A 21,692-nucleotide genomic window follows, 5' to 3' on the forward strand; every position below is an offset into this window, starting at 1 on the left:
TGGTCAGCATGGCTTCATGTCTGGTTTACTGGCTCAGTCATTCATTGATTAATTGCCGATTATCTGACATAGTCAGGATATAGGGACATGTAGACCACTGAATTTCATTTTCTCTTCCTTAAAAACAATTCAGAACTCCAATTAATAGGGCCAATTGCTATAAATCAGATGATAAAATGTTCTTTCATTAATATTATTTGGCCATCAATACATGACGGTATTTCTCTTTATACTTAAAACCTCTGCCATTTTTTAAATACTGTATAAACAATTAATTCTGATTTAGAGGTGCTTTTGGGTTTTTAGTTATGAGAAAAAAATATAAATAATGGACAAGAGCAAAACCTTTTTTCAACTTTTTAGGAATATGATAATTCTTTCCAATTCTACCTCAATCATATTTGAAAATAAGACAAACTGAATGTCTTTCAACACATATCTGTTCAACAATAGGTTGTCAACAACTATTATAGGAAACAAATTCAAATTTTAATGAAATGTAGTGATTTTAATCAAATTTACTGAGTTAAGGAAACACAGAGAGGAAAATTAGCACTTTTTTTCTGATGATTTTTTGAGTATCAGTGAAACACCTGTAGTAGAAAACAGTTACAGATAGAGATGCAGGAACTAAAATTTCCCAGAACTTCCATTAAAGACGATTAGTTAGATGTGTGTAAGACAGTTTTTCAGAAGATAAAACACTTTTCAAAATTTTATTTTTCTACTTTCACGCTGAGCCTTTTCTTGTCCTTAATATATTTTATTATACAAAACTAATTTGCAAGAATGAAAGACAGAGCCTTACGCTACTATTATGCATTGTTGCATTGTCTTATATCAGGTGACAGAAACAGTGTGGGCAGCACAGGCAGTGTGGGCAGCAGTCGCAGCGCTGGCAGCGGCCAGAGCTCAGAGAGCAGCCGCAGACAGAACGGGACCCACGGCCGCCAGCACAACGATGGCGTCAAGGTGAGGCAGAAACATTACTGTCTTTCTTTTATTACAAAGAGTGTTGATGTTTGAACAACTAATAATGAGAAAACCTAAGGCCTGATTGTCTGGTGGCATCTTTGTCTTTGCAGATGGCGCCATCTGCAGGTGAAACAGGAGATCAGATCCACAGTACTGCAGCTGAGCAAAGTAAAGGTGGGTGACATGATGACTCCTTAGTTGTTTTCAAATTGTATTTATTTAGAATTTGATTGTGCATACAATACTTAATGTCCATTGGCTTGCAAGTTAAGTCTTTATGGCTCTCCTTTTCTAAGCTGGAGAACTTTTCTTTAGGGATGATCTGATTCCATTGTGATATTAGAAATCAGTCTATCAGCAATATGAAAATATAAAGTAATACAGCGGATTGCATCTAAAATCTGAGATATAAGCAAGCTGATGGAAATTTTTTTTTTTAAGTTTATGTAACCCAGTTGGTAATAAAGCAAAATTCAGTTGTTCTCGCATATGCTATTGATGACTTTTGTTTTGTTTTTGAATAATATCACTGGATAAAACCATTTTAATATTCTGCACTACACAATGAGCAACACAAGCTAATACTGTTATATCGTATCAGATATTAAAAAGTATCAGATCAAATTATCATAATATTGCTTGCTTTTACTTTTTGAACCAAGAATTTCCAGGACCTGACTTTACCTGGGTCATTAAAGGTATTGTTAAGGGATTTTTTAAAAGACCCGCTCTCTCCACAAAAAATCGCGCCTGCAAGAGCATACATTAGCCCATTTCTCCTGTGCATGCCCTTTTTAAAATGTACTGTTCTCATAGCTCATACAAGCTTACCGTGTCAACATACTGCTGGGACTATATTAGGGCTGCAACAACGAATCGATAAAATCGATAAAAATCGACGTTTAAAAGCGTTGGCAACGAATTTAATCATCGATTAGTTGTGTCGCGCGATTAATGCGTCATCCGCCGCCGCCGTCATCCCGGGGAAGAAAAAAAAATATGGCGGAGCGAGTCAGCGCCGCAGTTGCAGTGTTGCCAACTCAGCGACTTTTCAGACCCCTCCAGCGACTATTTTTTTAAAAAGCGACTAGCGACAAATCTGGCGACTTTTTACGGTGTCACTGGCGGCTTTTGGTGACTCTTACGTGAAAGCATGTATCGTTCCTACTCTTGTCCTCCAGCGGCAGCTGCTGCCGTGGGGCGCCTCCCCCATCCCAACGCCTTTCTCCCTCTCCCACAGGAATCCCTCTCAGCGTGCAGTCCGAGCCGCAGGATTTTAGTGAGGAGTTTACCCTCAGCGTCCAGACTGCAAATGAAGCGCGCATGCCCCGGGATTGACGGCGCAAATTGATCACAATAATTAAAATAGCCTGCGCTTTGTAAAGTGAAAAAAGTCGTAACATGCAACTTTTGTAAAAAACAAATGAACATGGCACGGAAGCACCACTGTTATGACGCAGCACCTGAAAAGAAAACACGTTGGAGCCTTCAATGGCAGTGAAGATAGCTGATCAGCAGGATGAGTAACCATGTTTGTTTCATTTTAAAGTGGGGAAACGTAAGTTAGTTTCTCAGATAGCTCATCTGATGCTTTCCTTAGCTTGTTAGTAGGTTACAGACAGTGATAAGGTTGGCTTCTTATTTTACTTTTAATTTCATTTGAATTAGCTTAAGCAGCGTTTATATTTTCTTTATAAATAAATAAATTTGCAAATTATGAGGGCAAGGCTTTTAAAGTTTAAATCTTCTGGCAAAGAAAGTAAAGAAGATCCTGAAATTTATGGAAGTAAAGCAGAATAAAATCCAGCAAGATCAGTAATATGTCAATTAATTATCTGCCACATTCCCATGTAAATATCTGTCTTTGGAGGATGTGTTTTTTTAACACCCCTAGTTCTCTCATTTTTATTCCAAATACAATTTATAATTTGAATCACAGGGCTATTTTTATCTCTATGCTTAAGTATTTTCTTAAGTAGCAACTTTAACTGCTATACTTTCCTGTCTTAAAAGGCAGAACTCTTCTAGTCAAAAAAAAACTCATTTGTTGAAATGGGGGGGGCTATTGTTTGAACCCCTTAGGGGCTTTAAAAACAAAAATGTCTTTTTTTGCGCTTTATGAAACAAAGTACCCTATATTTTGTGGATGTACAGCTACATTTCTCATGTAAGTTTGCGTAGTTTTAACACAAACATTTATTTTTCATATAGCACCAGTACAGTTAATGAGAAACCTGTACTTGTGTGCTTGTTTGTTCTGTCTAAAATGTTTATTTTGGAATAAAGAGGTTAATATAAAAAAAATATTTTGTGTCCGATTCATCGATTAATCGAAAAAATAATCGTCCGATTCATCGATTTTCAAAATAATCGTTAGTTGCAGCCCTAGACTATATAGTGAACTGTATTGCAAGCTCAGTTAACTGACCGTTTCGACAGATGATCTTTACTTTTAGCCCCATTGGCCTCGTAACTCCTCCTGCGGCTTTATTAGTCACCGCTGTTGGGTAGCGCCAGCCTATGGCGACAGCGGGCCACTGTGAAAGCAAATCCCAAAGTGCTGTGGTAGGAGAGCTCTCTGCGCAAAGCATTCTGGGATATATCTACCTCTTCTGAGGCCTTGCTTTTCTTCTCATACACTTCTTCTCTTACGACCCTCGGCCATTTTTAAAGAACCGTGGTGAGAAAGGTGAGCTTCAACGACTGTCTGAAACCATTGCTCACGACATATATACGCCTGAAAGTGTGCATGTGCATGTGTGGAAGATTCTAGCGGTACACGAAAGTCTTCACGACACGAAAGTCTCCTAGCCTTCTGCCAGGGTGGCTGGCACCTCAAAGTGGAGCTCCAAATCTTTCTCCTGAATGGCGAACACCGGTGGCTAAAAAATATAAACGACAAAAAACGGAGAGAGGAGCCCAGTGGCGCTAGAAGGAGCATTCTTGGCTGATTTATATTCGAATATATTTGTTAACAGACAATTTACTGACATGTCAGTACATGACAGTACATGACATTTATCAAAAATATACAAAAATATAGAGCTTTCCTTTTAATTTTAGAAGACCTACTAGCCTTCATTAATTCTTTCCTGATGGGGATAAATGGTTTGAGTTATTTATACAGTTTATATTCACAATAATCAACTGCATCCAGTAGAATCCAAACATACATGGTTTTTACTCCTGGTTCTCAGGACTCTTATTCATTCATCCTTTACATGTTTCCTGCTGCAGCACACATGAATCAAATGATTGTATTTCCTGCTGCAGAGACCTGTTAACCATCCCTTTTCTTAAGTCTGTTCTTGGAAGGAGGGGAGAATCTACAGTATGCAGGGCAGTAAGTCCTAAAAAGCAGGTTAGATAACCAATAATATATAGAGATGTTTGACTATGATCAGGCTATGTTATGAAACAACACAGATAATTCCAGTTAATAAGCAGAATTCTACTGGAATGTTCTGCTCTTCTGGATTCAGAGATGTCAGGGTCCTTTGGTATTTTGTTTCTTAATAATCCGTTATGTTGTAAAAACTCAGAGTTCACTCTGACTTTGTTCCTTGTCTGCTCTGTCGCTGTGTGCAGATACCATCCAGTGGGAACTGCAGCTGTAAGGCAAACAATCTAAAAATGCGCTTTAAGAAAGATTCAATATGAAAAACCTGAACTAAAAGCAAAAGACCTAACATCTGAATATATCTGCCTGGAGACTTTATACAGGAATTTAATTTTTTCCTCATGGTTCAATGCTACTTTAAAAAAGATTTTGTACTTTACTTTTTAACCTCTGTTTTCAGTTTTTTTTATAAAGAGAAAAAGTAATACATTTTTGATGAGTTTAAGGCTTTTATAAACACCTCAAAGGTTGTGAATGTTTGCTAAAACCATAAAAGTTTTAATCAGATTGTAATGTATTTCTCATTCTAGAGTACTGCTTTAAGGTCAGCCAACTGAAACTAATTCCCAGTTTACTCTTAAATATCTCCAATAAATAGATATTGTTTTTAACATCCTGATTCAAAAAGGGCAGCCTAATAATAATAAAAATAAACTGAAGTGAGAGATTTCTCGGACCATGATTGCAGATTTTATAGTAAATACTCTCAAATCTGCAGAAACTCTCTGCATCTCCAGAATCTCTGGTTTTTCTCCTGCCCTATGAATGTCTTGTTTCCTTTTGTTTCACAGTCAGCATTTATTACTCTCTAGCTAAAAGGAAATGAAACAGAGTGAACAAAGACTGACCTCAGCTCACCTATAAAACCAATAAAACCACTTTCTTTTTTCTCTCAGCTTATAAGATTTTGGAGAACTTTTTATACCATCAGGTGGTACTAAAACCCCTGGGGTAGCCGCTCAAAGCCAAGCGTCTTTGCAAATGTTCAGGTGTCACACCAGGGGTTAAGGAGTGAGGAGGGTGAGGTGCTCGATCGGAGAGGGCTAAAGCAGCTGGGGCAAAACACATCAGTCAGAGAGAAGCAGAAAGAGGGTAAAGCTTTAAGTTGGGACCAAGCAGTTCAGGCTGTGCAGCTTGAGGGGTAAGCAAAAAAATCAGTCAGATGTCAGGGGATCTGCAGCTCTTTGCCCTCCTTAAGGGTAAGAATTCTTTTTTTTCCCAGCATTTTTTTGTTGAGATTTTAGGTTTGTTTTTAGTAACACAGATTGTATGAGAAGCAAGGTAAATAAAAAAAAAAATAGGAAGAATATGGAGTAAAACAAATATAATTTCTTTATTTCTTTCACTTCTGTAATTTGTGAAGAGCAAAAGCTAAGTGATGAAGTTTTGACTCTAGCCTAAGGGCCAAATACCTCTGCTCTAGGTACTGCTCGCAGTTTCCTTGGAGACCAGGGCTCTGAAGTCTCAAGCAAAATAAAGAAAACCCCTAGAAAAGCTGAAATAAAAGGTGAGGAAGTTAGAGTAGTGAAGAGTTGTGTGAGTCTTTATTATGTTAAACTGCATTATAAGTCCTTTGTTTAGTGGTTTACAGGTGAAGCCATATTGGTGTTATGTTTTAATTCTAGTAATTTAGAGGGTATCTACCGGTACGTATATTAGACATTCTGTTCTTTTGGGACAATTTCTTTAAGTGGATATTATGTTCCAGTAGAAATATATATGTGCAGGATTCAGGGCAGAATTAACGATTTTGGTGATTTATTTGTTTATTTTATCATTTTGGTCACTTTTAATATGATAAAGCCAGAAGTGCAATAACTGCCTGGTATTGTTTTTAAGCAAATATACGTAAAAACACTTAGCCAATAATGAAAATGTGCTTTAGTGTTCAAATTCAATTAACATAAAAAAAACTATTAATCCCATTGGGAAATTAAATAGAAATTAAATTGGAAACCTACTTGTCTTTTATGTCTGTCTATTATGTCTGTCTATTATCGGATAAAGGAAATAAAAAGGTTATTTTTAACTTCAAACAGTGGTTTGGTACATATTTGGGTTTCAAAACATAGGTTGCATTCAATCATAAAAAATAAATAAAAATAGACACATATGTTGAACTTTAGTTAGCAAGAAACAAAATGTTTTTCCAATTCTAAAATAAAATAGATTTTAGCTGCAAAACCCTAAAAGGACATTTTTTTATTCATTCTAAGTTGCAGTATTATACTAAAAAAATATTTTTTAAAGACTGTCCATATTTACGAATAAACTGTTAAAATCACTTTGGGGTCATTATGTTTCAACACCCTGGTGTTCCAACTGTTCTTGAATGCAACAAGAGCTGCTATTTGCAAATCATAAATCCATGACTTAAAATGTGTATTATAGACTGTAAGGCTGACTGGATGCTACTGTACAAGTAGCCATTTGGAAATCTGTTGTTTTTTGCTATTTACATTTGGCTTTATGAGGTTTCAGAATTTTAATTAGTGTTGTGCCGATACCATATTTTGGCCCCAACACCGATACTGTGCAGTATTGGCCGATATTATCTGTTTGAAATTGATGTGTGTGTGTGTATATATAAAGAACTGCATACTACTTGGATGTAAAATAATTGCCATCATGACTTTGTCAAGCTGCAGAAAAAAGACTAATACAAAGGAAATCCAGTAGAACTTTTTATTGCCTACCTGAAATGAGTGACAATAGTTGAATAAACTTTTTGCTCTCAAAATGGTAACAGTGCCCTTTGTTGGTACGCGCTGATACTGATACCACCATTTTAATGCAGTATCAGGGCCCTGCCTGATAACTGTATCAGTATCGGTGCAACACTAATTTTAATCACAATTTCCATTTTTCTATTGCATTTCTAATCAGTTAATTCAAATAGTGCAAATTTACAACATATGTCATCAAGGCACAGAAACAATATCAGATCATCCCTTCAGATTTTTATTTGTGATTCTATTAATTGCCTCAGTAACTGGCTTCTCCCATTCTGTCTTTTGATTCTTTGCCTGCTGTTTGTAGAAGGAGGCCAATTTTGATTTGTCTGTGAATAAAAGAGATTTTAAATCCTTTACCTGCTGTTCGTGCTTGTTTGCTGCAGCATATTGGTGTTTCTGCTCTGGGAAGCAGACTGCAACATGGAGCAGATAGCAGGTGGAAACCCTGCAGCTGAATTGTTGATAAATGAAGCTTAGCCTTTGATGCTGCGTGCAGAACTGAAATAATAAAAAATAAAATAGAATAAAAGAAACACACCAGAAATATTTTCAGTTATGCATTTCTTTACTTCTGTAATTGTGTTCGAAGAATCATGCTGTTTTCTTTTCCAAACTGTAATTATTTAATGGTATGTGTGTGATTGTGTGTGTATAGGGGGGATTCCTGGAGGTCACCTAACAAAAACACAGAAAACTGGTGTTTTAATGAATAAATCAGCTTAACCGCAGGCCATAACAAGGGTTAGCAATGGGAGAAAAGGGTGAAATCCTCAGATCTGCGCTAATGTATAGAAAACAGATTCCTTTACAGACCCGAAAAGATTGAACCAGGCCTGCTCACTCAGCAGCTTGGCTTAAAAGCCTTGTTTTATTTTGTTTACTAAATTCAACTGAGACGAATGAACAACCCTGACACCATTAAATCCTGGATATATAACTTCCTCTGTGTTTATTTTTTCTTCCATTAAGCACTTATTAGTCTGTTTAGTTAAACCTAAAAGTTTAACATCCCCCAGGATTTATGATGTGTGTTTTGTAGGTGGTTCCCGTCGCCAGGCCAACAGTGTACCGCAGAAAGGCTTCATCAGACCAGAACAGCTTCTTGAGGGAAAGGTGTGATCCCTTTAATCCTCTGCTCATTTCCAAACAATATGCTTCCAAAAGCTCAGATTGAGATGTGTTTAGTAGTCACACATTATCCATCCGGTCTTATCAGGCAAAAGATTAATCAGCAAACTTTGTTCTGAGCCTTTTAAAACATTTATCCTGAAACTTTTCCCCTGTGTGTCATTAGGACTCTGAAGCCATCTACCAATGGTTGTGCGAGTTCCAGTTGGAGCAGTACACTTCCAACTTCATCAGAGCGGGATACGATGTCCCCACCATCAGCAGGATGACCCCTGAGGTCTGGTAACCTTCTAGTATTCTATCTGGAAACACAGCTTTGGAAAAAAAAACATGAAGATATGAGCTGCAGCATAAAAGATGTTTGAGTTTATGTTCTAAGATGTACCTGTTCTGTCTTTGTTGATCTCTGATGATGACACAACTGTTGTTTTTCATGCCATTTAACACTGTTTAGGTTGGAAGCATGATTTAAACTGTTACTTTTTCATTTTTATATTCACACCTGATGCTGTTATTTAGAAGACTTTTAGATGCTGATAAAATGCTTAGGGAGCAATTATCATTTAATTGGTGTTTTTTGGATCAAAGTAAAGGTTAAAAGACCAACTCTGTGGTTTGAGTTTTCTGGAGTGCCCCCTAGTGGATGAGAATGATATCCTGACAGTATTAGAAACTGACAGTTAAATTAATTCTAAACATGACATTTAAAAAGCCACCGTATTATCACTCAAAATTGATGATAGGTGTAGCTGGTAATGAGTTTTTTTGGTTAAATAGGTTCTTTATTATTTGCTGGTGAGCTTAACAGCAAACAATGCAAGAAGCTCTGCAAATGTTAGTATCTACAGACTTAATTTTTAACCTGTTAAAAACCGAATATGAATCAAACCAAACTTCCAGGAACCTCTTATATGTTTTTTACAGTTTAATGGGGCGTTGTAGATTATTTTCCTGTTACTTTATCATATTTATCATAATTTTTTTTTCTCATTATTTCCATCACCACTATCTTCAGGATCTCACAGCTATCGGTGTGACCAAACCAGGCCACAGAAAGAAGATTTCATCAGAGATTGGGAAGCTGACCATACCTGAGTGGCTGCCAGACTACATTCCTGTAAGAAATTACCCACTATTTCTTTTCTCCTCTCATAAAGATGCTGTTCTCTTTTATAGGACTTCCTATAAAATATATTCCTATTATAATTTAACTTAATCTTTTTTTCCTTGACTCTTTCTGCCACAAACTCTGTGTGTTTGTTACAATTCAGTCGGATTTGGGGGAGTGGCTTAGTGTGATTGGTCTACCTCAGTACCAGAAGCGGTTATGTGACAATGGCTATGACTCCATCAGCATTGTTAAGGACATCACCTGGGAGGACCTGCAGGAAATAGGGATCACTAAACTGGGTGAGAATCAGATTCTTCCAGGTCTGATGTCTTTGATCTGTTCTAAGGTTATTATCGTTAACTTCAGCTGTCTGTCATTATCTGAGGATTTATTTATATAATTTTATCTTAGTTTTTTTGTCTTGATCTAAGTTGTATGTAAGGTGTATTAAATAAAAGACTAAATTATGCATGAAACTAGTAAAAAACTTAACAGAACCTTACAAAACTTACGAAAATGACTAAAGAAGTATTGGAAATACTAAAGAAATCTAAAACAGAATTGAAAATCAGAAGTCAAAACTAAATTAAAATAGAAACTGATGAAAATGTCTAAATTATTTATAGGCTACCTTTATTTCTACAGACCTTAATTTATAGAGCAGACTTTTAAAGAATACATGACATCGCTCTTAATAGCTTAATGTAAGAACAACTAAAAGACCTATTCTCTACAATTTATTTTTTTATTGAAAATAGATATAAAAATGATATGATCCATCTTTATCTATGTCCTAAATATAATAAGGTATTATTGCTAAAGAATTTCTCTGGTTTTCAGGCCATCAGAAGAAGCTTATGTTGGCAGTAAAGCGACTTTGTGACCTGCAGCGCTCTCGCAATCAGGCCGACAAAACAGGGGAGGAAAATCTCAGAAGAAAGCTACCTGCGGCTCTAGAGTTGGTGGCTATCGAGCGGACGCCATCTCGCTCTCATGTTCACCCTGATGTCCCGTCTGAAACCTGCTGCCCTTCCCCTCGCACACCCAGGGCTCTCCTTTCATTCCAGGACTGTGAGCTGAGTGCAGAGCTGCAGAGCGCTATGATGGGCAAGGCGGGCGGGTCAGCTTCTGAGGCTTTCAGCATGAGAGGAGTACCATCCTCTGTGGTAATAGCTGCCATGTCTATCAGTCAAGAAAGCATAAGCAGGCGTTCGCGGGGCTCTGGGAAGTCTGGAAACTCAAATTCAGGAAGCTCACAAGAAAACCATACAACATCTTCCTCTGCCAAAACATCGAGTATGCCTGAGGAGAATCCTGGCATTGGAGGAGAGGAGGAAGCCAAACTTAGGCAGAACAGTCCTGGAGTCAGAAATAAACAGATCCCTGTGGAGATGTGGGAACATCATGCTTGGTCTGGTTCAGCAGAGGATAAGACTTTCCCCGCCACCACACCTCCGAGGACCCCCAACAAGATGTCTCGCTTTGCTTACCCTGCAGTCCCACCGAAAACCAAACAAGTCCAGTCCCCCAACCGCCTCTATCAGCCTCAGTATCACCCCCAGCACCAACCTCTACCTTCTCCATCATCTCCAGCCCCACAGCCCTCTCCCACAAAGAGTTACTTTAATCACCAGCAGACTCAGGCCATGGATTGCAACGGCTCTCCACGAGTGCTTTCTAAACCTCTGCCTGGAGCCATCCCCGTGCTTAGACCCCCAGCAGCACAGTTCCAAGGTGACAACTCCCAAAGGGGATTACAAAAGAAGCACAGCCAAAGCTTGACTCGCAATGCTCTCTCTGATGGAGAGCCTGATGAAGATGAAGATCCCCCTCTTCCTTCCTCTGCTTCTTCAGTTACTATGCCGTCCTATGCAACCCTGTCTCGCAGGCCAGGACGGGCATCAGGACCCCCTCGTCAAGTCAACCGCAGCCAATCCTTCGCTGTGCGCTCTCGACAGAAAGGTCCACCTCCTCCCCCACCCAAAAGGATGAGCTCAGTGGGTAGCAGCCCTACAAGACAGCAAGGAAGCAGCAAAGTGGTGGAGTCAGAGCCGAAGGCCGGGGTGGAGATCGACAGTGCAGGCAGCGTGAGGAGCATTGCTGCTAGGTTAGAGGGTAGCAGCAACTGCAGTAGTCCATCAAGGAGGATAGATATACCACCAACCTATGTCCATGTTTCACCTGTTCCCAGCCCAGGCTCCTCACCAGTCTCGTATGGATTACCTTCATATATTATTCTGCAGCATTCCAAACCTGTTCCTGCTCTAGGTTTGGGAGGCCTGAGGAGGGTACCAAATGAAAGGACAGAGGGAGATACTGACAGAAACAGAACTGGAAGCAGAGAAGGAACGACCGAAGAGAAACTAAAAGCAAGGAAAAGTGACAAACTGTCAAGGAGTAATTCTGCCTCTCCAAAGGCAATTTCTGTGAATCATCTACCTTTTGCTGAAGAAGGAAACCTTACCATCAAGCAGCGACCAAGAATAGTAGTTGTTAACCAGGCAGACACAGAAGCTAGGTCTACACCAGACGGTCCAGTTCAGACCCCGAACAGCTTGGAGCCTCCAGAGTTCAACCTGAAAGAGTCTGACACTGTAAAAAGACGACATCGCCCCAAAGACAAAGGTGCTTCCACACCTGAAGAAGCTACCACCCCCCAACCAAGAAGACAGCCAGCTGCTTGGAGCCAGCCACATCACACACAATGAAGTCAGAGCTGTACGAAAAGCGGAGGTTCAGACACCAGGGGATGTTTTCCACAGAGTTGGTTCTGTAGGGAGAGGCTCCAAGCCTCCTGTGTCTTTAAAACCTTCCAGTCCTCTAAAACAAACCCCAAATGGAAGTCTAATGAGTCCTCAAAAAATGAATCAGAGCGCACCACTGAGTGCACAAACAGCCATTCCAAAACTGACCAGTGTACAGATACACACTGTTTCTCCTAAGATAAGCAGCAGCTTGAACACCCAGACATGTATGCAGAGCCCTAAATCTGTTAGACCTGCACAAACGTTTGTGTCCAAGGCAGAAAATCAACAGAAAGCTGATGCTCTGCCTGGAGGTAACTATTTAAACTAAACTGAAACCTCTCCGTCTTTTCTATCACATTATCTCACTCCAGTTATTTTCTATATGTGACATAGAACAACTTGTTTCCTCAGGAACAAACCTCCAGGTGATCCAAGGGGTCTGTTTCGCTGCTCCATCCTCCAGCACATTGACATCCTGCTCATCTAACTCTGTCTCATTGTGTCAGACAAGGAGCGCAATGGGCGGCGTGGCAGGTTTAGAGGTTCTAGCTCAGAAGAGACTGGAGCAAACCAGTACATCACTGGAAGCTGCTCTTAAAGTGGTGGAAAATGAGCTCGCACAAGGCAGCAATGTGGATGGGTAAGTTCATGTGAAAAGGCGTACACACATTAAAAATCTTATGTGAAGGGTATAATCAATCAGGACATGGGGTGTGGATCGGAACCAAGGTCCACCATATGGATAATTTGAGCCTTTATGTTATCAATATTATTCTTAAAAAGGCATTCCAGAGTTTTCCAATGATACTACCTGTTGTGGCCCAAACACAGAACTGCAGCGCTCTTCTATCCTTCTCATATCTCATGCTCGTACTTAACAAGGTTTTTTATTTTTACCTTTTTACCTTACGTGGAGTTGCCATTAGTGTCTGAGTTGAGCTTGATGTTGGTCGCTTCTGATTATCCACAAAATCCATCTTCAATATAACGCTTCGTTTTTTTGGGCGAGGTTGGACCCATGGATGCACTTGACATCACATTTGCGAACTTCTGACCTAAAGTAAATTCAGGAAAATAGGCTACAGGGTTATAGATGCATCGGGGCTGAGCTACTGAGGTTTCAGTCTGCGCATCAAACAATGTTACAGTCATAAAGGGTCCAATAAATAGGCTATTTTTATATATTTTTCTGTGAAAACGTACATAAAGTCTCTTTAACTGGTTCAATCATACAGAAAACTCGTTTGTACTTTTATGGCCAAACATTTTTTATCTTTATGCTGTTGTATGGTATGTTTGGTGGGTTGTGGATTAGCTGGGAATGTGGCACTAAATAGGCTTAAATTGGAGGGAACAGAACTTTTGCTTAGTTCTTCTGAAAACATGAACACCTAGCCAGGAGTCCTTATCAATTCTTAAAATATATTCATACTCCAGCATCAACCTTATATCATTCCCAAATTTTTGGGAAGGACTCTTGAATAGGCGTTGAAGTTCTTTCAGGAAAAACAGATTGAAATTCTGGTTCTCTCTGATTTAAACCTGTTTCATGGTCGACTAAGATCACTGAGAATTTGCACATTCTTTAAAAACGCTGATTCCAATATCTGATGTTTGTAAGCAGTGCTACAGACATGATTCAATCACACTGTTTCAAATGGGATTTATAAACACCACATGATAAAATCAAAATGTTGGGCAGTGTTTTTCTAATCTGTGGTGTCAGCAGTGTTTTGTAAATCAGGTTAAAGGAGAGCACTTGGGAAAATTTGTAACCATGCGGACGGATCCGTGCCGCAAAACATGACAAGTGAGCAGCAGCTTGTGTCGGTGAGGGTTCACAAATTTAAACATCTAGAGACAACCCGTGATTTAGCTTATAAATATCACCACTATCAACAGATTGTGGAAAAACTCCAGGAAACAAATTGCCGTTACTCTCGAAAGGCATGAAATTGACTTAACAAAATTGTAAACGGCTATGGAGATTAAAGCTTAAAATCTCTGAGTACAGGAGTCTATCAAAGATTTTTCCCCAACTTTGGGAAACAAAAACACTGCAATGCACCTCCCAATTAATACAGGTGGCATTGCTGTGCTTGTTATTATCCGTCTACTGAAGATTCACCTAAAAATGAAAGACTCTCTCATTTATTCTGCTGTCTCTTTTTCAGCAGTAGCGGTTCTGTGAAGGCAGCGGGGCATATTCTGGATGACATCGGCAACATGTTTGATGACCTGGCTGACCAGCTGGATGCCATGTTGGAGTAACGCCTCAGCTTATTAGCTTTTTTCCAAAGCCAGCAACAGATGGGCAGCTGAAACCATCACCTTTTGATGCACCTTGGACCGAAAAGCTCAGCTCCCTCTCAGGTCTTCTGGATGAATCATTGGAGGCACATCTGAGGATTTTTCCAGAGCAGTATTTTGCAATTTTGATTTTCAAACCTAAGCACTTGGCCTCAGGACACAAACCTGGGAATATTCCTGGATGGACAAGAAAAAAAAAAGAACAGTAGCTGAGAGCTTAGGCTGAAGACTTTAGTTCAATATGTGATGACTTAAGGGAAAGAGGGTCCATCATACATGTAAATACAGAGAAGTATCTAGCCCCATCTCTTTTTACTGGATATATTAGAGCTACACTATATTGCCAAAAGTATTTGCTCACCCATCCAAATTATTGGAATCAGGTGTTCCAATCACTTCCATGGCCACAGGTGTATAAATTCAAGCACCTAGGCATGCAGACTGTTTTTACAAACATTTGTGAAAGAATGGGTCGCTCTCAGGAGCTCAGTGAATTCCAGCGTGGAACTGTGATAGGATGCCACCTGTGCAACAAATCCAGTCGTGAAATTTCCTCGCTCCTAAATATTCCACAGTCAACTGTCAGCTGTATTATAAGAAAATGGAAGTGTTTGGGAACGACAGCAACTCAGCCACGAAGTGGTAGGCCACGTAAACTGACGGAGCGGGGTCAGCGGATGCTGACGCGCATAGTGCGAAGAGGTCGCCAACTTTCTGCAGAGTCAATCACTACAGACCTCCAAACTTCATGTGGCCTTCAGATTAGCTCAAGAACAGTGCGCAGAGAGCTTCAAGGAATGGGTTTCCATGGTCGAGCAGCTGCATCCAAGCCATACATCACCAAGTGCAATGCAAAGCGTCGGATGCGGTGGTGTAAAGCACGCCGCCACTGGACTCTAGAGCAGTGGAGACGCGTTCTCTGGAGTGACGAATCGCGCTTCTCCATCTGGCAATCTGATGGACGGGTCTGGGTTTGGCGGTTGCCAGGAGAACGGTACTTGTCTGACTGCATTGTGCCAAGTGTAAAGTTTGGTGGAGGGGGGATTATGGTGGGGGGTTGTTTTTCAGGAGCTGGGCTTGGCCCCTTAGTTCCAGTGAAAGGAACTCTGAATGCTTCAGCATACCAAGACATTTTGGACAATTCCATGCTCCCAACTTTGTGGGAACAGTTTGGAGCTGGCCCCTTCCGCTTCCAACATGACTGTGCACCAGTGCACAAAGCAAGGTCCATAAAGACATGGATGACAGAGTCTGGTGTGGATGAACTTGACTGGCCTGCACAGAGTCCTGACCTCAACCCGATAGAACACCTTTGGGATGAATTAGAGCGGAGACTGAGAGCCAGGCCTTCTCGTCCAACATCAGTGTGCGACCTCACAAATGCGCTTCTGGAAGAATGGTCAAAAATTCCCATAAACACACTCCTAAACCTTGTGGACAGCCTTCCCAGAAGAGTTGAAGCTGTTCTAGCTGCAAAGGGTGGACCGACGTCATATTGAACCCTATGGATTAGGAACGGGATGTCACTTAAGCTCATATGTGAGTCAAGGCAGGTGAGCAAATACTTTTGGCAATATAGTGTATATTTATACTTAAAATGTTTTTTTTTAACATTAATGACAGAATTAGTGTACATAATTCTATGTATATTTTGCAGCTTTATATCATTAACATGTTTGATGTATAGAAAAAAGTGATAGGTGTGACATTTTTACCAAAGTTTTCCCCTCCAATCTTTGCACTATCAGTAATGGAATTAAAAGGCTGCTCTGATCTTACAGCCGGGATTATTTTACAGTTTCCTTTAGGGTGCTAAGGAGAGGATTCACTGTTAGAAAGCTGCTTCCAAAGAAAGGGTAATGCCCGTCTTTTATTTCCTGCATTTTAGCTGAGGTCAGTACGTCTCTTGGGACGCTGGGAATGTTCTGCATTAAACAATTGAATCTGTGCACAGATGGATGGCTAAATTGTGTCTACATTTTTATTTTTTAAATAAAAGGCAAGATATTTAAAAAGTACTGAAAGTAATTTGAACAATTTTGTCTTAATACGTTGAATTTCATGTTCTAAAATTATTATTTTAAATGGATAGTTTCCTCAAACTGCTTTTCATACTGTCTCAATCCCATAAAGGGAATTTTCTCGCTTTATTTTTGAGTTTTCATTAAGCCTGTTTCAAATCCTGCCAGCATGTGGCAATGTAGCTACCGCTAGTTTTAGAATTAAACATAATGACAGAGAAACAGGCATAACTTTTCTCATGTAAGATAATGACTTTGACTGACAGAGATTAGAGATTGAGAGAGATTTGACTGAAGCGGCTGCCTTTATGATATCAAACCATGGTTCATTTATTAGAGCGTTTTTTTATTACTGCTGTGATGGAGAATATTTCTTAAATATTCACTGTGAAGCAAACAGGTTTCACTATAAGGAACATCAACCATCTCTCCTGTACTGAGCAGCTAAAGTTAAAGGAGAATAAACACAAAGTGTCTCATTTAATCCAACATATATTACAGATTACTGGAAATACTTCTTGGTTCCCAGTTTGCCAATTACTTATGGTGGTTTGCGGGTCTTGTATTTGGATAAAATGTTTCTCTTCTCTTTTAACATGAATATTTTTAGTCAACTTGTGATCAGCATTCATTGCTAAAGGATAAATATTCCTGTGCAAGTCGCAAAGTCGCTGGGATAAGCCGTAACCCCGCACATGGATTTGTCATGAATGTTTAGTCCCTCGGATTGTTTGTTTGGGATATCTAGGAAATCATCTTCCTTCCAAAGATTAATCAGTCTATGCTTGATGATTTTCTGACCCTTCCGGTCAGAAAGCTGTAGTTGTAATACTCTTTAGATGAGGTGATCCTGCTGTTTTCTTGCCAATCGTGATGCCCAGAAAAAAATCCTCAGAGGTTATCTGAGTTCATTTTATTCACTGAAAAAATTTCTGCAAGCACCTTTAAAAAAAGAAAAAACAAAGTACAAAGGTGCAGGTTTAGTAAGTTATAGACTTGAATTTATATTTAATTACAGCTGTATGAAAGGTTTGTTTAAATTGTTTTTTTTTTCCTAGGGCTGAAACAAATGAATTTTTTGCATACCGATTAATCTGTCGATTAACAGAATAATAATAATCGGATAGCAAAAGGTTCCTCAAAAATAATTTTTTTTACAGAATTAAACCAGGCGAAGCAACAACTTTTCCATGGATAGAACAAATTGACAGATTTTTGACAGATTTTGATCTTAAATGCATTTTTACGTTCTTGGTATAACTGCTGCTCAAGGTGGGTTTCTCTATCAGCTACAAGCATGTTTTAGAGCCTCTACAATCCAGTTAACGATTAATCGATTACTAAATTAGTTAACGATTATTTCAAAAACGATTAATCGGATTGTTTCATCCCTAGTTATTTAATTATATTTATATTTTTTTACTTCCTCCCACAATAGTGATTTTATATTTTAATTTAGAGATTGTTAAGATGTTACACTTTTTGTTTTATTGTATATTTATGTTTTTAACACCAGTTCAGCAACTTGTATTCCAAATTGAACCACCTAGAAATTGGATATCTTTGATTTAAAAAAAGCAATAAAAAGTGAATTATTTTGGTATATTTTCTGAAGGATTCCAGTCTGGATATGAAAAACTTGGTAGATCTCATCAGGAGGATCCATCTACCTACTGCACACATTAGGTCAGTAGATTTATAGTAGAGCAAACAAAAGAGAAGAAGCCAGGTAAAATGTTGCTGAATGCTTCATGACCTTTGATGGACATTACAACACAGACTCGGGTGTTTGATCCAAATGCTATATTTTTCATTATTACATTCTACGTCACAGAAACATCAGAATATTTTTTTTTTTTTGTTAAAAACAGAAATGATTTCAGCAGAATCAACAGAATTCACAGGAATGTTCCAGACTTTTACTTCGTCAGTCCAGCTAAAACGTCCTCTCAATCCGCTCCGTGTATTTACATGCTTATCAAAAACAACAATAATGATATCTCCTATCTCGGAATCAGACATCAGAACATAAAACGTAAAGGTCCCAGTAGTTACCGACTGGAGGAAATGTTTGTTGATTCACTTTCGATGCAGAATCTGCCAAGAATTACTTTTCCCCGACACGCTCCTCATCATGAGAAACAGGACGGAACTACTTTCTCTCCTTAATATATAAACATTCATCTCTGTGTGAAATGCTGGCAGTCCAGCAGTCATTAAAACATGAAAGAAAGAAACAAAAGTGGCAAATCTCTAAATTAAAACAATAAAATCATGACGTAATACTGTTAAAAGTGGGTTTAAGATGTGTTGCGTTCATGTCTGCAGCAGACGCACACGGAATGAGAGGCTGATTGTCTCTGAACTCTCCACTAGAAGGCAGCACAGAGCCCCATGGAGGTGGTGATTTTTATAAGTTGCTGAACAGTTCGTTCCTCTTGCTCCAGTCCATTGGCGGGGCTTTCTTAGAGGCTCTCTTCTGACGGGCCCGTTCTCTGGCCTGAGCCAGAGACATGCTGAGGCCCAGGCCGTCATCGGTAGGGGACGACTCCGGCTCCGGGCTCCTCTCAACCTGCACACATGCACTTAGGGTTAGAGTTCAATTCAGATGCATTGCTGCAGGTTTTTTTCTTCTTCTGGGACTCCTACCCGTGGAGGCGGTGAGCTGCGTTCTGCTGCTGGCTGGGAGGCGTTGGATGAGGCACTGGAAGCGTGGGAGCTCACTGACAGCGTATGCTTCAACTGTGATGCTACCTGTCAAACACAGATCCCAAGAACACTACGTTTTAATCAGGCAAATACAACTTAATACAAAGCAGGAAGGAGATTTAAAGAAATATCTGAAAAACATAATGAGTAGTAGCAAGAAATCCCTTAAACTGTTCTTCTGTTGCTTCAACAAAGCAGGTTCTTCTAGATACCATGAGGATCCAAACAGGATCCAGCTCTTCCAACTAACCAAATCCTTTTCTGATGGTAGGTCATGAGCATCTGTTTATCAGGTTTCCATCATAAACATATCAATGGACTGCGACCTGTAAAGATTTACAGCTAATAAATTAAACCTACTAAAGCTATATAAACACTGATGACTCCTGATATTCCGTAGACTGGGTGTTGTTGGTTATAAAGCCACAGAGGAAAAGGAAAACACTTTTTGTAACACTCTTTAAATAACAATAATCGATGTGATTAGTGAGAAATGTTTGTTAGCCTTGTTTGGTTGTTGTCTGCAACATTTCAAATTAAAAGAGCCATTTTACTCTGATTCAGGCATAGGATAAGTCGTTTGAAACCGCAGAGTATTACACGACTTTGTAATAAAAACACAACCCATTATTTTTGTTATATATCTGCCATAGGAAATCTGCTGCCATTTAAAACAACCAACCTTTTGTGTATTTTTTTGCTTTTCAAAATAAAGAAAAACATATAATGTTTCATAAAGATGAAGGATTGATTTCCTTCTATAGGTTATTATTTGATGTAAAAGGAAAAATTACTGACTCATTCCAAACCTAATTCAAAGAAAAATGGCTCTAAAACATATTTCTGGCCCTTTTAATTTAATTCTTTTGTGAAAATTCAATATAAATTCTCTAAATACTTTATAAAAACCTAAGGTTTCTACAGTAAGCCTGGTATTTGTTATTAAGATGTAGAGGATCTAAAGCGCCACTAAGCAGCTCCAGAGCTGCAGTTTCCAGACCCCTGCTCTATGGCATTCATGCATCTACCTGTTAAAATGTAAGGTGAAGATGCTTCTATCACGTAAACAAAACATAAAAGAAGCTACTTCTGGTACCCAATATATCTATTTTTTCCCCTCCATCTTATTTTTGAGCCCCTGATTGAACACTCCTCTATTAGCAGTTTTATTCCTAAACAAAGTCACCAACAGCCATAGACTTTGTTTACTCCATCTCTTAATCTCTAGTCAGGTTCAGCAGATAGTTGCTCATATTAGGCCTGGTTCTGGTTTCCTGATCTTTTCCCCGTTGGCACATGTTGCAGTGATTGCTGCAAAGTCTATGAACCACTGGAGTTTCCTTAGATTGACCTATTTTACCAGATGTCACTTTAAACTTGATTAGACTAAATTATAATTAAAACAAAATTTGAATATATGTAATTAATTTCAAACCTGTAAGTGTGAGTGGACTGATTTCACTATAATTAAACATCTTTTTAAAAATGCAATTAGTTAAAAAAGGATATTTTTATGTCTGTAGGAGTAAACAAGTTTTTCAAAATAAAATCAGGTAAATTTATTTTTTCATCTCCTCCACCTTTACCTCTAGACATTTAAACACTCAAAAATTGCAGCATCATATAGTCAATCTAGTAAAGCATCATAACCAGAGGCACTGAGATAGAGCAGAAAGTTTGGAAGCATTTCTTTATGTTTATGAATTAAATTGTAATAGGGTGGTCTAGGGCGACGTCCAGCCTTGAGTTCATTCTTTGACCTCATGTCAGACATCCGTTGATCACTGCTGTCCAGCAGGGGGCTGCAAAGACTTTCAAAAACTCTGGATCCCCACCTTTAATCCTCATCTCATGACAGGCTAATTAAAGAACATATACTTGTCTAATGTGTTCCCTTCAAAACATGACCCCTTTAAAAAACAGCCTCAAGGCTGGACAAGGCTGCTCTCCTATAAAAAACCTGGAGTTCATATTGGTGGACAAACACGGCTGATTGCTGCGCAACATCACAGCAACGACATGTGAAGCTTTCTCACAAACAGAATCAGAAGGTTTCTGTGGCGTCTAGTCTCTGTAGCCAAAATGGAGCCGTATGGTGATAAAACCCGGGGGCTGTGAGGTCAGAGGTGGCGGCATTGGCCGCGTTACGTAACAGCTGCTGAATGAGGGATTGTTATGCTGCAGGAACGCAGAAAGTTCCTGCATGTGAGAGTGTATGAGTAGCCTCTGCTAGATACCTCGTTAGCATAATCCTCAAATTAAAGCCGACACAATCCCATGATCCTCCAGGACGCAGAAAGAGACAGAGAGTGGTGAGCTGTTGTTGCCATGGTGAGAGGTCAGTTACGGTGTCAGCAAAGCCAATTGGATGGTCCTGCGTTGTTTGTGTGAGTGGGATGTGATAAACTTCCATCCTCTGACACACTTGGCTGAGACAAACGGTTAAGAATGCTTTCCAGATCTTCTTATCTGCTCCCAGGATCACCAGAGGTCAGCAGGCTCGTCCCAGACCACTATCTATAGGAATGTGTTCAGAGCTGGGAGGAAGTATTTGAC

General features: G+C 39.3%; 2 protein-coding genes across 2 annotated transcripts in view; one reads left to right on the forward strand and one right to left on the reverse strand.

Annotated features, from left to right (window-relative positions):
• si:ch211-119c20.2 (caskin-2) overlaps window positions 1-14,656 on the forward strand; it is a 74,013-nt gene extending 59,357 nt beyond the window's left edge. The window contains 10 exon segments of the mRNA XM_038277942.1: window positions 845-972; window positions 1,086-1,149; window positions 8,150-8,223; window positions 8,405-8,515; window positions 9,254-9,355; window positions 9,510-9,648; window positions 10,190-12,003; window positions 12,005-12,407; window positions 12,508-12,736; window positions 14,271-14,656. Coding sequence (XP_038133870.1) covers window positions 845-972; window positions 1,086-1,149; window positions 8,150-8,223; window positions 8,405-8,515; window positions 9,254-9,355; window positions 9,510-9,648; window positions 10,190-12,003; window positions 12,005-12,407; window positions 12,508-12,736; window positions 14,271-14,367 — 3,161 coding nt within the window. The 3' untranslated portion in view covers window positions 14,368-14,656.
• A 3,559-nt stretch (window positions 14,657-18,215) lies between these two features.
• The window catches only part of LOC119778616 (Na(+)/H(+) exchange regulatory cofactor NHE-RF1-like), a 34,123-nt gene continuing 30,646 nt past the window's right edge, over window positions 18,216-21,692 (reverse strand). Inside the window, exons 5-6 of the mRNA XM_038277943.1 lie at window positions 19,077-19,181; window positions 18,216-18,999 (exon numbers count right to left, since the gene is read on the reverse strand). Coding sequence (XP_038133871.1) covers window positions 18,838-18,999; window positions 19,077-19,181 — 267 coding nt within the window. The 3' untranslated portion in view covers window positions 18,216-18,837. The remainder of the gene's footprint in view (window positions 19,000-19,076; window positions 19,182-21,692) is intronic.

The sequence above is a fragment of the Cyprinodon tularosa genome, unplaced genomic scaffold, assembly GCF_016077235.1.
Source record: "Cyprinodon tularosa strain WSP-4 unplaced genomic scaffold, ASM1607723v1 ctg136, whole genome shotgun sequence".
NCBI classification, from domain to species: Eukaryota; Metazoa; Chordata; class Actinopteri; order Cyprinodontiformes; family Cyprinodontidae; genus Cyprinodon; species Cyprinodon tularosa.